At 50.2% G+C, this 13956-nt stretch overlaps 6 protein-coding genes across 6 annotated transcripts; 3 read left to right on the top strand and 3 right to left on the bottom strand.

Moving 5' to 3' along the window:
* Positions 1-519: 519 nt before the first annotated feature.
* N7459_009797 (putative nuclear pore complex subunit Nup133) lies at positions 520-4628 on the bottom strand (the record flags this gene model as incomplete). The annotated part of the gene is made up of 4 exons (XM_056948965.1): positions 520-743; positions 800-4108; positions 4173-4242; positions 4329-4628. The coding sequence occupies 4 exons, from the start codon at positions 4626-4628 to the stop codon at positions 520-522; spliced, it is 3903 nt and encodes a 1300-aa protein (XP_056796190.1).
* Positions 4629-5918: 1290 nt separating this feature from the next.
* Positions 5919-6941, top strand: N7459_009798 (ACP S-malonyltransferase; the record flags this gene model as incomplete). The annotated part of the gene is made up of 1 exon (XM_056948966.1): positions 5919-6941. One exon carries the CDS (start codon positions 5919-5921, stop codon positions 6939-6941), a length of 1023 nt encoding a protein of 340 aa, XP_056796191.1.
* Positions 6942-7301: 360 nt separating this feature from the next.
* Positions 7302-7943, bottom strand: N7459_009799 (uncharacterized protein; the record flags this gene model as incomplete). The annotated part of the gene is made up of 3 exons (XM_056948967.1): positions 7302-7490; positions 7545-7838; positions 7899-7943. 3 exons carry the CDS (start codon positions 7941-7943, stop codon positions 7302-7304), a joined length of 528 nt encoding a protein of 175 aa, XP_056796192.1.
* A 576-nt stretch (positions 7944-8519) lies between these two features.
* Positions 8520-9373, top strand: N7459_009800 (NuoB/complex I 20 kDa subunit family protein; the record flags this gene model as incomplete). Its single annotated transcript, XM_056948968.1, has 4 exons — positions 8520-8562; positions 8631-8823; positions 8876-9231; positions 9279-9373. 4 exons carry the CDS (start codon positions 8520-8522, stop codon positions 9371-9373), a joined length of 687 nt encoding a protein of 228 aa, XP_056796193.1.
* Positions 9374-9827: 454 nt separating this feature from the next.
* On the bottom strand, positions 9828-10939 carry N7459_009801 (oxidoreductase, short-chain dehydrogenase/reductase family; the record flags this gene model as incomplete). Its single annotated transcript, XM_056948969.1, has 4 exons — positions 9828-10015; positions 10071-10315; positions 10374-10812; positions 10876-10939. 4 exons carry the CDS (start codon positions 10937-10939, stop codon positions 9828-9830), a joined length of 936 nt encoding a protein of 311 aa, XP_056796194.1.
* Positions 10940-11767: 828 nt separating this feature from the next.
* Positions 11768-13894, top strand: N7459_009802 (rRNA-processing protein MPP10; the record flags this gene model as incomplete). Its single annotated transcript, XM_056948970.1, has 1 exon — positions 11768-13894. The coding sequence occupies one exon, from the start codon at positions 11768-11770 to the stop codon at positions 13892-13894; it is 2127 nt and encodes a 708-aa protein (XP_056796195.1).
* Positions 13895-13956: the final 62 nt, after the last annotated feature.

Here is a 13956-nt window from a genome sequence, read left to right on the forward strand (position 1 = left end):
AAGAAAGAGTTGTTTTTTGCCTTTTCTGCTATAGACTGGTTCTGTTAGCACTCCTATATAGCAGCATGTATGTAAAGCTAGCTACATCGGGCAAATGAATCCATCATCATCATCATTATTATATTAGTTTTAATTTAGCTATAAATAAAATATATAGCCCTCTTAGTATACCTGAATAATGTTAACACCATCATCGTCGTCTAGGCTCTATTAGCATTGTGTCACGAAAAAGCCATGATTGGATATTCCACCCCGGAAAGTATGTCAAAGTGGGCGCGGGGGGCTTCAAGTCTACAGAGCCAGATCGCAAGCAAACTAATGGGAACCAAGCAACAGAACGGGAAAGTCCGATTCTCTTGTACATATTACAAGTCCATTCGATCCGCGCCGTAAACATAAAAGTAATCATCAAACCCAACCTCCATAGTATTAAGCTTTTGTCAACTCCACCACAATTTCTACGTAGGCCGAGTCATCAGTCTCGGTATGTCTGGATCACACATCCCTTCTGGATGGCAACTAAGACTCAATAGAAGCCCGCAGATCTTGATACCAGAAGTCCAGTCTCCCAACGTTGATGTATTCGCGCAAAATCTCATCCTCTCGTCTGAGGTCGGTGATTACTCGTGCTCTTTGCTCCGGACGAAAGCGCGACACCAGAATTTCAGATTCCGAGTCAGCCATCAGAGCCTCGCTAGGGGCAAGTGGCTGGAAAAGAGACGTAGAGCGGGCCCCAGCTTGCTCTAGGTGTAAGATTAGATCGACCGAACAGACAATAAGAGAGAAGGTGCGGTCTTACCTGTCAAGCAGGAACAAAGAGTTTGATACAGGACAGTATCGGCAGGCGTGTCATCTGAGGCACCATTGGATTCCTCCGCCACTTTCCCTCGAGCCTCCCAATCATCCTTGATCATGCATCGTCGCCATATCAATTTCCGCAAGGCTAAAACATAAAGCGGATCACGTTCAGTGTAGCAACTGTGATCGAGTACTCGGAGTGCTTGATAAAATTGTCGCCCGCGAAGTTCGCTGTCACCATCCTCGGAAGGGTGAATTGACCCTATTAGTGTAAGCAGGTCAATCAAGCTGTCGGCGCCCATAACGCTCCGATTGACCAGAGTAGAGAGAGCATCGGCCAGAATCTCATGAAGTGAAGGTCGATCTGTTAAAATGTGCCCTCCGAAGTAATCCAGCGCCAGTTCTGTCCCAGCCTTTTGATCAATAGCACCCTCTAGAACGGGTTGGATGTAGGTACGTAAAGTATCTTGCACCTCATCGATCTCGCTATAGCCGTCTAGCCGTCTGATACTCTCCTGTAACGAAGATCCATGTTCTACCGTGGAAGTCCTCTCGCATGAAGCCAGCTGGCCTAGCTTTGCCAACGAGACTTGTACCCGGTGGCACCACAGCTGCTTTTCGCTACCAAGAGCCAGGCTTTCTAGACATAAGGCAGCGGTCTCGTAATCTTCCTCGCCGTTCACATCATTGATCCAACTCAACTTGGAGAATGAAGAGGTCTTTCGAAGGAAGCGAGTCACATGCTGCTGATATCTTCGCATGGAGAGCAACGCACCTGGATGACCCATCGAGATTTGACGCGAGAAGTACGCCTCCGCCCAGGATTCGCCGAACTTGTCGAAATACTGTGAGATCCGGGTATTGACGTCTGCCTCACTCTCACCCACAGCAGGGATAACTGGCGAAGTGTCTTGAGTTGATCGACTCTTCACCTGGTCTTGAAGTTCAATGACGAGTTCAACAAGAGCTCCCATGTCTCGGAAACGTTCTGCTAGGCTCAGAGCATCTTGAAGATGCCCAATTCCAGCTAACTTGAAAAGTTGCCATTTGCGCTCCTTGACATGTGCCCTCTCGATCAATTCACTCTCATCCACAAGTTTGGGATCATCTTGAGCAGCAAGCCAGCGTGTTCGTTCACGGTGCATCTGACCTAGGACTCGAAGGTGGCGGGCGCTGTTTTCCGCAATCCTCCTCAGAACTTGACCGTCAGGTGCATCGGCACTTGTCGTCTTTTGCTGTATCCAGGCCCGACAGCTGTCAAGTTCCCAGTCAAGAAGGTGACCTGTTTCCGTGTAGCAAACTGCCCTAGATGTCCAAAATTCCGAAAGGTCTCCAAACCCATCAGCGAGAACGCCATCCTCCACAAAATCACCCCCTAAACCGTACAGCGAAGCATGCTGTTCCCGGTACTGGTAGGCTGTTTCCATGATGGCGAGGAAGACTTCGCTGGCCCCTAATATCTGCTCTGACAATTTCCGCGCCTGTTTAGATGAATTCCCTCGGCGGGGCTTGATGGCGTTCTTGATCCAAGGGATGATATGTTCCATATGGTAGGAATCCCTTAAGAACCACTGACGAACTGGATTTGTCTCGCCATGTGCTGGGTCGAGGCGTGTTTTGAATTTGTCGTTCATAGACTCGATGACATGGGTGAGGAAAGGGCTCTCATTCTTGGTTTCAAGTGTGCCCAGATTCCACATTGCCCTTTGTGCAGCAAGTCTCTCTGCTGCCCACAGCAGTTCCCATCTAGCAGGGCGACTCAGGGGATTACCCCTCCGCTGCAACAATGCCGCAAGATCGCCCAGGGCCTTTGCTCTCAACCGTAGGCTTTGATCAATAGAAATTGCTGTATGGGGAATAAAATGCGACTGCGAGCGAAGAAGTTCTTGGCAAATTTCCAGGGAAGCCCGTTCGATCTCCGATGCGGGAAAGTCGAGACCACCACCGTCGGCTAAGTCTAATGGATTCCTTGCTATGGTGCCAAAGAATATTGCCTGCTCAATCTTGTGTTTCGCTGTAAGCTGGCTTTCTTCCATGTCATTCTCCGTTGGCACACGCGGGGCGACGTTAACACGGATGACACCAAAGTTTCGAACCATCAACAAACAGGCGGCGGGGCTATCATGATTTAAGACATCCTCTGTGCCATGCCCCAGAATTTCATACCCAATGCCAGACCGTAAATTGATGGTATCCTGGAAGGGCAAAGGTGATTTCTCGGAATCCAGAAGCAGTTGTGAGATTGGTGTTTCCTCCGACGCCTTCACGAGTGACAGAATGACAATAGACGATCCCATGAGGATGAAAGCCGTATCCTCTGATTTGGAAACCATGATTTTTGGTCTCGTGTCATCTCTCACGGCAGGCAGACAATGGAGGTTCACAGAATGGATCGACAGAAGACGCGACTCAGTCCCTGACAAGTTCAGCTCAAGCACAAAAAGAGCCTTCGACGCGAGCAATTGAGGCGAAGCAACAACTAGAAAAAGTCGCCAGGATTCGTCCGAACCCTGGGAGCCAGCTTCATGGAGTGGTTGCTGTCCAGCGAATGCGAAGTCCATGACTTTGAGATCGTGCTCGCCTGTCATTTTAGCGGATTCCCGAGGGATGGCCGCAAGAATGTCATCCTTGAAATCATATTTCTTCTTCAGGGCGTTTCCGTGGTTCCAATGGGTGTCCCATATTTCCACTACACCGGCTGAGGTGGCGATAATAACATCACGTTGGCCTCTTTGGCGAGAGGCCCCCGCGCGAACGGCGATGACCTCCCTCCTCCAGTAACTGCCTCCAAGAACGCTCTTAATTCCACCTAGAATTCCACCACTCCCGGCACCGACCGTGCTCCTGAGAAAGTTCACAAGCACCGATGGCTTTCCTTGAGAGTCTCTGAGGGTGATGTGGGCCACCCGCCCGGACGAAAAGGAGACAATGATCCCGGAAGGCTCGCAGTTCATGATGTCGGTTGCATATTCACCGGAGAGAAGACCGGGCGTCGAACCTTGAATACCATTCTGCTTATGACGAGATAGCCCCAGAGATGCAGCGCCTGTCACTGTTTCCCAGTATATGATTTTTCCCGTACGCGGAACGATCACCAAAAGACCAGGGTATTCCCCTGCGGCAGGGGATAGCAAGGTCCCGAGGGGAACGGCGCCATTTGGGTCGCTGCAAGATCCAGGAATTGGCACAGTGAACGTCTCAGATGGGGATGGGGCTGAAGAGGCGACAGAATAGGGCCACACAATCGCGTGAGTGTGTGTTAAGGCCAGGGCATGGGCATAGCCCGTTGCAAAGAAGCACCTCAACGGGCCTGTTTTTTTTTTTTTTAGTCAGCCAAGCTATTCGACGTCAGGACTATTTCGGTGAGGATATACTTGACTGTGAGCCTCGGAGTTGATCTGGCAGTGCAGGGAGCTGTTCAACGCTGTAGTAGTTTGTGTTCGACTGGATTGACTGATGTTAGTGATCGATTCTTGCACTCGGAGACGACTGTATTAATAGTTAAAGCATATATTCGAGGACTGACTCACTAGTAAGATCGCTCCATCGGGATCAATCTTCGTCCCGTCGTTCGGTTTCGAGCTTCTGGTTGGGAGATGGGAGTCGGTGCTCGTGTGGTCGGTCGAGAGTTCATCATCCTTCGACAAAGCAGATGCTGTAAAATCGGCTGTTTCTGGACCATAACCATAGCTCACATCTGCCGAAAGACAGTCATCTGCTTGGCGCAAGGCGGAGCGCTGCCTTTTGGCCTTGGGCGGCTTGACGGAGTCGTCGGAGCTAGTACGTTGGCGTCGCCGAGAAGTTCGTATTGCTGTTTTGCGGACGAACATGGTGCCTTGAACACGTGGGCAGCATTCAATATCAACAAACTGGCCAAGGCCAGGGGAAAATGGGAAACCCTTGAGAGAGAATTGCACTTGGCGGAATAGCAGTTGGCAGAGCAAATACAGTTGAAGGGCAGTAAAACAAACGGTACTGGGTCAGAAGGCGGTGAGAGATATCCACCCCACAGAATCTTGTGTACCCACTTATACCGTGGGTACCTGCACATATACGACCTCTCGAAGCTTGGGGCTGGTGATAAGTTAGAGAAGGCAGTTGCCTAGGGGTGGAGAGTGGAGAGTTGAAGCTTTGGTGTGCAAAGAAAGCGATTCATTCCCCGTGTCAATATTATAAGCAAGGTACGCAACACACTGACCAGCGGATTGAAATACTAGCATGTTTCTTCGTCTATATGTCTACACCAACAGTACTTTCCATAGCCGCCTGGGATATGCACAAGCCCCCTCATGCCCGATTTCCTGATTTTGTACTCGGTGAAAGAAGTGTGGCCATTCTGTCTAAATACCAAAGAGACTATATAAGTGAGTAGCACTCGAGATTACGAAGTCATGCAGGTGAGCTCCGAAGGGCTCCCTTACACACAGTTGTGCCAAGGAACTGGCACGCTACAGGGATCTTTGAGGAAATTTTGTGGTTAATGATAATAACTAATAAAATATTGACATTCTCACCATGTTCGACGCCCCAGTTTGTCGATACATTCGTCAAATATATTAGCGGAGATATCTAGCTCTACGTATACCGATATAGGTGGTTAGGAGGCCAGAACGTGCTGTGAAACAAAAGGTACCAAGTACTTATGATTGATAGCTACGAAGAACTTCATTAGGACCCCAGTGACACCTATACCATACCTACCTAGGACTGGGATCTAGGATATTCACATGGCGGAGCCGATACTCACGTGAACCCCCTCCCCCACACTCATGGCAGCAGGATTGAACTACTTACATGTTGGCATGGCAGTACCCACATGGGCGGTTTTGTCCGTGAAGACTGCAACCGGTAATGCCCATCTACTGCTCCCATTGGCTCTTAAACAAAGCCGACGCCGTGGTGTGCCCTTAAGAAGATGCGCTGGGTCAATTCGCGACAATCCCTATTTGTCCGGCGTTCGGCGGCGGCGGCTGTGATGCTGAGAACTGCAGCACGGTTGCTGCCCCAGAAGGAACTACACACCTCGCTTTTTTTTCCCAGGTTTGAACTCCAGACTCTCGGTTGCTAGGCGAATCCACCTGTGTGAACTAACCAGCTCCGTAGGACATGGAGTTCAACAGATGGGCATGGCCAATACCTGGATGGCCCATTTTCCTCGAACCACCGCTAGATTGCTAGAGGAGATGGACTCTATCCTTGGATTTCGCCTTTCTCGTGTCATAACAGATGGACCAAACTCGAAATTGAATCAAACCGAAAATGCCCAGCCCTCGGTGATGGCAATCTCAGTTCTTATTTTACGAATCCTGGAGGATGACTTTGCGTTCGACACCGGATCCCGGGTCGACGTGACTCTAGGCCATAGCCTTGGGGAGTTTTCCGCCTTGGTCGCCGCCGGCCATCTCACTTTTGCTGATGCTCTTCGACTAGTCCACCGTCGAGCCGAAAAGATGGCCGAATGTACACGGCAGGCGGTCGAAAAATCAGGTGAGAATTACGGAATGGTGGCACTTATATGCGAGCCTGATCATCTGGAGAGTCTACTCCGAACCGTGCATGAATTTCTAGGAGTCTCTCGCTTCGATGACATGACTTACCCAACAGCTCATATCCAGCGAGTGATGGTGGCGAATATCAATTCTCCCAACCAAATTGTGCTTAGTGGCAGTATCGAAAGAATTCGAACCCTGCTAGTACAACTCCGTCAGTTTTGTGGGCATGACCCCCGTGCAGTGAGGTTGAAAAGCGACAGTCCATTCCACAGCCCGATAATGTCTCGAGCGGCTGAGTATATGGAATCTGCAGTTGAAAGAATTGATATTACCTTTCCGGCAAGGATGCCCTGTATTTCCAACGTCTCAGCACAGCCTTTCCGCTCAAAAGAAGAGCTCAAAACCCTACTATCGAAACAATGCACCGAGACCGTGAAGTGGTGGGACAGTATTCGCTACCTCCACCAAGAGCGAGGGGCGAGGCGTTGGATTGGCATCGGGCCCGGGAAAGTGGAACGAAACCTGGTGGGAAAGGAGGTAGAGCGAGTGGACACCAGCGGTGGTGGTGTTTGGGCAGTCTGCAATCCCAAGGACATGGAGAGCGTCATGGTTGCCTTGGAGCAGACCGAGTCTAATGCTTGTAATGGCTAGTCAATCCTTAGAAAGGCACGGGACCTTCTAATGTGCCATTCATGCAATTCGCCTAGGTACATAAGGCTGTGTCGGAAACCAGACACAGATCCCATAGCCGTTGGAACCCCCAACTATGCCAAGAAGAGGTTGGCCTCCTGTCTAAACATCAAAGTATGAAAAGTGAGCGGGAGAGAGAAGATTGTATCTTGGACTCCCATTCCCCCGGGGGGAGGGGGGTGTTTGCACGGGCCCTGAGTACCGCAGTCACGTCACTTGGGATCTCGAACCCCAATCGGTCGATTCTACAGCCGAGGAGGATGAGGATAACGATGCAATGCTACCGGATTGCATTTCTCATCTCTTCCCAAAAAGCGAATCTTATGCGGCTCCTCCTGGAGCCCAGGTTTCGCCGATTCGTTTGACATCCGCAATGAATCTCTTGTTAGAGATCGGCTGGCATGCAGATGCTAAGCTTGGGGCCGCTCCGGGGGCAGGGGTGTGGTTATCTGGAGAATAGAAGGGATTCTGTAGAAGCTGAATGTATGCACTTTGCAGTTCCCGGAAGACCTGGTCCCGGTTAACAGGTATTCTCGGTCAAACGAGCCGCATATCTCAAAATACCGTTTTAAGATCCGAATCTCTCAGGCCACTGACTGCAGATCCAGCCAGTTTTCCAGAATTGGGATTTTCCGGACCAAAAAGGTCGACAATGACCAATATTTTCACGCCTGTCGTTGTAAGCCAGCCATAGGCGGCTAGCCTCTCATCAACCGCATGAAGCAGACCAAGGTCTTGGTCAATGAAGGTTTGTTTGCGCCGGATCTCGAAAATATCAAGGCACGAGTTCAACAGGAAGGAAAAGTCGATTGTAGCTTCTGAATATGGAGGGAACAATGAGATATGAAGAGGGTTGTCCTGTGTTTGGTCAATGGATCACTCGGGTTGACTACTCATTGCTTCTCGTGGCGCACGTACAGCTTTCCCAATCAAGCCAATGCAGGCGATTCGTGGCCCAGCCATCCTACGAGAAGATAAGATGGTCACTTTCAGGAATAGTGACAGACGACCGATTCCTCACGGCTTTGTTCGTTCCGTTGCTCGCTCGGGTGAAATTGACACGACACTGTTCTCTTCTAGTGCCCCCGAGCTGAGATATCACCGCGAAGGCTACCATGCCACTCTGGACCCAGCAAAGTATGGGAGTGAATGTTGTAGGCGAGATAAAAAGTTCGATCGCGAGGAGGTGCCAGTACTTCGATTAGATTAACTAACGTTGAACCTCCGAGACAACTCGGGTAGGAATGTGCTGCCTTAGGAGTAGGGCTGAAATCCTTGAGCCAATGACCACACGCTCAATTCGGTTTACTGGCCCCTCACCGCCTTGACCGTACATTCCCAAGCCATTGGAAAAATACTGGGCGATTGGCCAATCATCGGCTCCCAAATTGCTTACCTGATTCGTACATCTGTCCACGGGTACCAGCGTCACTCTTACGCTTAGCTCTCAAATCCGGCAAAAGTCCTCCTTGACGAAGCCCGCCTCCAGTGTATGTTACTTCTCCTGTGCTGCAGTGAGTCCATCCTAAGCCTTCCACCATGTTCTCCATGGCCCGACCCGCCGTCTCTGGCGCTTTGAGTGGTATGAATACCGTTTCTATTTTTCATGCTCCCCTTCGATTGTCTGTGGCCCTCTGACCGATCCTTCAGCGCGTCCTCGACTGGCGATATGTCTTCCTCGCCCTCAGCCCATTGCCGCCCTCTCAACTTCGTCCGTCAAATCAGCAACTGCAATTGAGCGCCAGTCATCAACTGGCCAGCCTCTCACCGCGTCGGGCAAGGTTCGCACGGAGGTGCCTTTGCCCAGCCAAGAGAAGAAAGAGGGTGCTATGCAATATGTCTTGTATGTTATCTGTGAATACTTGCTCTGTTTTCTTTCGCTGACTTTACTGCAGAACGACATTGGATCAGGTTGCCAATTGGGCTCGCCAAAGCTCTCTGTGGCCCATGACTTTCGGTCTCGCCTGCTGCGCCATCGAAATGATGCATCTTTCCACCCCCCGCTACGACCAAGATCGTCTTGGTATCATTTTCCGAGCATCTCCACGACAGTCCGATGTGATGATTGTGGCTGGCACATTGACAAATAAGATGGCCCCTGCTCTCCGCCAGGTTTATGATCAGATGCCTGACCCTCGGTGGGTTGTCAGCATGGGCAGCTGCGCCAATGGCGGTGGCTACTACCATTACAGCTACTCAGTGGTCCGCGGCTGCGATCGCATCGTGCCTGTGGATGTCTACGTTCCTGGGTGTAAGTACTCCCAAAGCCCTTGTCGGCCTTTCTCTAACCCCGTCTAGGCCCGCCTACATCGGAGGCGTTGATGTATGGCATCTTCCAGTTGCAGAAGAAGATGAGACATACCAGGATCACCCGCATGTGGTACCGACGTTAAATTCACCGCAATATGCAATTTTGTTTTCTTGTTGAACCCATCACACGACGACTCGAAATTCGTGAAGCCATAGTGGAGTCCATGTCTCTTCTTATTATCTTGTATATCAATTCTTAAGCCTCTGATTGTCACTGTAGCCTCCATGGAATCAGTTATCTAGTTCATCTTTGGGTACTTGCCTGGAACGTATCTCAAAAAGTGGAAACTCTGATGAGATACTCGGGGAATTTCCTTGGTTTTCCACCTTGTGTAGATGTAGAATTGCTGCAGTGTCCACAGGTAGCGACGCAATTTTGGTAGAATGCTCATGCCTAACGAGGAGGGGGTTACGAGTGACATGGACACAACGGTCGATGTACGAGCTCACAATCTTTTTTTTTTCTCGAATGGCAGTATGAAATACAGACATAGACCTTTCCACTTTGCTAAGCCATTGCCCTCCTCCATTAGTTAGTTAACCATTGACTATGACGCCACCATTGGGGTGTAGGCATTGTCCTGAGATATAGCTACTGTCCTGGCTTGCAAGGAAGACAAAGCAAGTCCCAACCTCGCTGGGTTGACCCGGCCGACCAATGGGGACGGCATGGAACTGTTCCATTGCTGCTGTCTGCATGGTTGATGGGATCAAAGGCGTCCAAACTAATACAGTATGTCAGCAATGAACGGAATCTTGAGCGGTAAAAGAACCCCATACTAGGACCTGGGCAGACACAATTAACACGGATCCCTTTCTTCACTTGCTGGTTGGATAAGCCTCTTGTGAAGGCGACAATTGCCCCCTTTGTTGAAGTGTAATCCAGAAGATCCCCTCGGCCAATGTAAGGATTAACAGAGGCACAGTTGATGATCGTCGATCCACGCTTCATATGGGGCAGTGAATATTTAGAAAGATAGAAGAAGGAATGGATATTGGTGTCAAATGCCCGCTCCCACTGCTCCCTGTCGAAAAGTAAGTGAGATGATCTCAAGAGACGCGAGTGGGGATGTCTCTACTTACTCATCTAGCTCGCTGATATCACTCAGCATGTTTTGGAAAGCAGCATTGTTCACCAGTATGTCAATGCCTCCTAGCGTTGCGATGGCTGTCTCCACGATCTTCTTGCAATTCTCTTTCTTGCGCAGATCAATCGCCAGGCAGTGACATTGGCGTCCAGCTTCCTCGACCCTCTTCTTTGTTTCCTGTGCATCCTTCTCCTCCTCCGGAAGATAGACTATCAGACTTGACGCACCTTCCATTGCGAACAGGATTGCTGTGGCCCGACCGATGCCAGAGTCACCGCCTGTAATGATCGCTTTCTTTCCTTCAAGTTTCCCTGCGGCCTTGTATAGTTGATAACCGCCATCCTCTGTCGGGAGATGGCACGATACAGGCTTTGGATCCTCCATGTCAGCCTGCAGGCCTGGCTTTGTGAGGTGCTGAATGGGGATCTTGTGGCCTGTATACGACGGGAGTGAGTTCCATCATAAGCAGAATCCTAGTGGTTGTGGTTCTGGGTTACCTGGCTCAAATTGAGACTGAGAGCCGCTGGCCGGCCTCTCTGTATATTGTGCAGCTGGAGGCATGGCAGGTACCCTTTGATCAGTAATGCAGTAGGAGGAGGCAGCAAATATCAGATCAGGCAAAGATAATGAATCTGGACAACATGAAAGGTCAAAAGCTCGGTATTTAAGCAAAAGAAAATGATGAACGAATGCTGTCTGTCACTATGACGTTATAGCTTGATTTGCTATAACTAGTTAGGCGTAAAACTGATACTGCGTGGTATCCGGAAATTCGGAGATCAGAGCCACCAAGGAGATAACAGCACCCCAGCATAAATTTGCCATGATCATCAAACCTATAACAGCTCTCAAGGGGGTCAGGTGGGCTCGAGGCACCCGGAAGTGGCCATGTCCGCCACAGGGGGCTCGCATGATGGTAGCTTGTTGTCATCTTTCAAGATTACACTATTTTATACTGATCTATAAATCCCGCATGTTCCACTCTAGAGCATGTGCTGTAGGTGTATGTCTATGTATTCCTTCCCTGAAGAAATGAAGAAATCTTTATACCAACCGAGCCAAAAAGAGTATTGTTCTTTCTCAATTTTTTTTGTTTAAAAAGGAGGCGCAGGAAAGAGGAAAGAAAGCAATGTGGACGCAGGGCTTACTATAAGTCGAGACTCTCGGAGACTCAGCAGAAACAATTTCAAAATTCAGATTCAATCCCATCGCCAGAGAAAGAGACACAGGCAGCTGCCCACAATGGTTGCACCCAGGCTCTTATCTTATCAGTAGACCTGGTCCAAGATTGTCATTGGCTCAGATCCCGTGCGCTTAGCAATAATTTTTTCTTCTCTGTTCCCGTGGCTGATAGAACCTTTCAATTCTACCCTCTCAATTCTTACCATCATGGCGGGACAGAAGATAAGACCAATGCCTCCTTCAACTCTTCCAACTCTTTCCTCTGCATTGTCCTATCCTTGGGATTTCCTCCACCCTACCGATGACTTGCATGCTCTGATCGCGGGTTCCACAAAACGCCTTCTGGATCCGCTTGCGACTTCGGTTGCTGAGGAGCAGACCGACCGCCGACAGTCCAGCAAGAAACGCAAGAGACCCAATACCGAGTCGGATGTCGCCTACTTACACTTGCAACTGAAAACAATCTATGTGGACGGCTTCACGCCCAATCAAATATGGGAGCAGGCGACGAGGATCTTAGAATCCGCGGGGGGCGAGGTTGAACGAAATGTCACTCTACTCTCTCAGTATGATGATTTTTCATCTAACGACTCGGCGGCCGAGGAGTCCTTGGAATCTGCGGATGTCTCCAGTTCTGATGAAATCGTGTCTGAGAGTGACGCTGCAGACGGTCTATCAGATAAGATCTCGGAATATACAAACATGGAGGATACCGACGAGAGACTAGGTGATTCGGATCAGGAGGAATTAGAAGGTGCAGGTGCAGTGGAGGAATCACCGAGTGATGACGACGAGGTATCAATGGACTCTGACCAGGACTCTGACCAGGAGGATTCCGGTACCTATGTTGAAGATCGATTTGGACTCAATGATGGGTTTTTTTCTATCGATGATTTCAACAAGCAGTCTGAATTCTTGGAAAGACAAGACGCAAAGGGGCAGGTGGATGATGCTGATGATAGCGAGGAGGAAGTCGACTGGCATGCAGATCCATCCGCCGCCAGGGATGTCATGCCAGAAGCCAAAGGCAGTGCATCAAGCAAGCCGCGCGGGTCAGACGATGAAGAAATGGATTACAGCAGCGACGAAGAAGGACCCACCTTTGGTAATGCCGACCTTCACGGGGACTCGGAGGAGGACTTCGACGACGATACTCAGTACGACGGTGAGGCGGATGCTACTGATTGGGTTGATACAAGTGATATCAAATATGCTGGGTTCTTCGCCCCGCCACCCCGCAAGGCTTCATCCAAGAGAGCTCGCGCCCTTCCGAAAACTCACCCGACCGAACCAATCATGGATGACGACGTCGACCGTGCTATGGCCGATGTCCGTCGTGATTTGTTCGACGATGAGTCCGAGGGCGAAGGTGAGGGCGGTGCTGCCGATGAATCTGGTGGACTGCAGGCCCCGAGGTCAACTCATGAGAAGCAAAGAGCAAGGATAGCAGACGAGATTCGCCGTCTGGAAGCAGAAAATGTTGCAAAGAAGGCTTGGATGTTGACCGGCGAAGCCAGAGCTATCGAACGGCCTGTCAATTCTCTTATCGAAGAAGACCTGGACTTCGAGAGAGTTGGGAAGCCGGTGCCCGTCGTTACCAACGAAACGACTGAAGATATCGAGGACCTTGTGAAGCGTCGAATCCTTGCTAAGGAGTTTGACGAAGTCATTCGTCGCCGCCCAGGCACCACTGATACGAAAACTCCACGAGGCAACCGTTTCGAACTAGAAGACACCAAACCTCAACAGAGCTTGGCCCAAATTTACGAAACCGATCATCTACGCGCCGCTGATCCTAACTACGTCGACTCGAAAGACCGCAAACTGATGCGCCAACATACCGAGGTGACTAATCTTTGGAAGGTGGTTAGCTCCCAGTTGGATATTCTTTCCAACTGGCATTACAAGCCTAAGTCGCCACAGGCTGTCATCACCTCCGTCAACGACGTGGCAACAATTTCGATGGAAGACGCACGACCCACCGCTGGCAGCGCCGCTGGTGGACCATCGGCCTTGGCACCTCAGGAGATCTACGCACCTGGTGACGACGGAAGGACCGCAAGCGAGGTGGTATTGAAGACTGGAGCGACTATTTCAAAAGACGAAATGAGTCGGGAGGAGAAAAACCGGCTACGACGACAGAAAAAGAGTCAAAGGAAGGTCGATTCGGAGCGCGCTCAACAATCGAGCAAGGCCACCGAGAAACAGCAGCTCGTATCAGATCTAAAGAAAGGCGGCGTGAAGGTTGTCACCAAGGAGGGGCAAGTCACTGATATGAATGGAGGCAGAGTAGGAGCTGGCTCCAAAACTAGAGCCGACGTCCTGAAGCTGTGATTCTGAGGTCATGCGGGAAATATGTATAACTGCAATGCTAATAACAACCATTGTCTTTCCCC

Source organism: Penicillium hispanicum (assembly GCF_028827665.1).
Source record: "Penicillium hispanicum strain IBT 35686 chromosome Unknown utg000008l_segment0_segment0, whole genome shotgun sequence".
NCBI classification, from domain to species: Eukaryota; Fungi; Ascomycota; class Eurotiomycetes; order Eurotiales; family Aspergillaceae; genus Penicillium; species Penicillium hispanicum.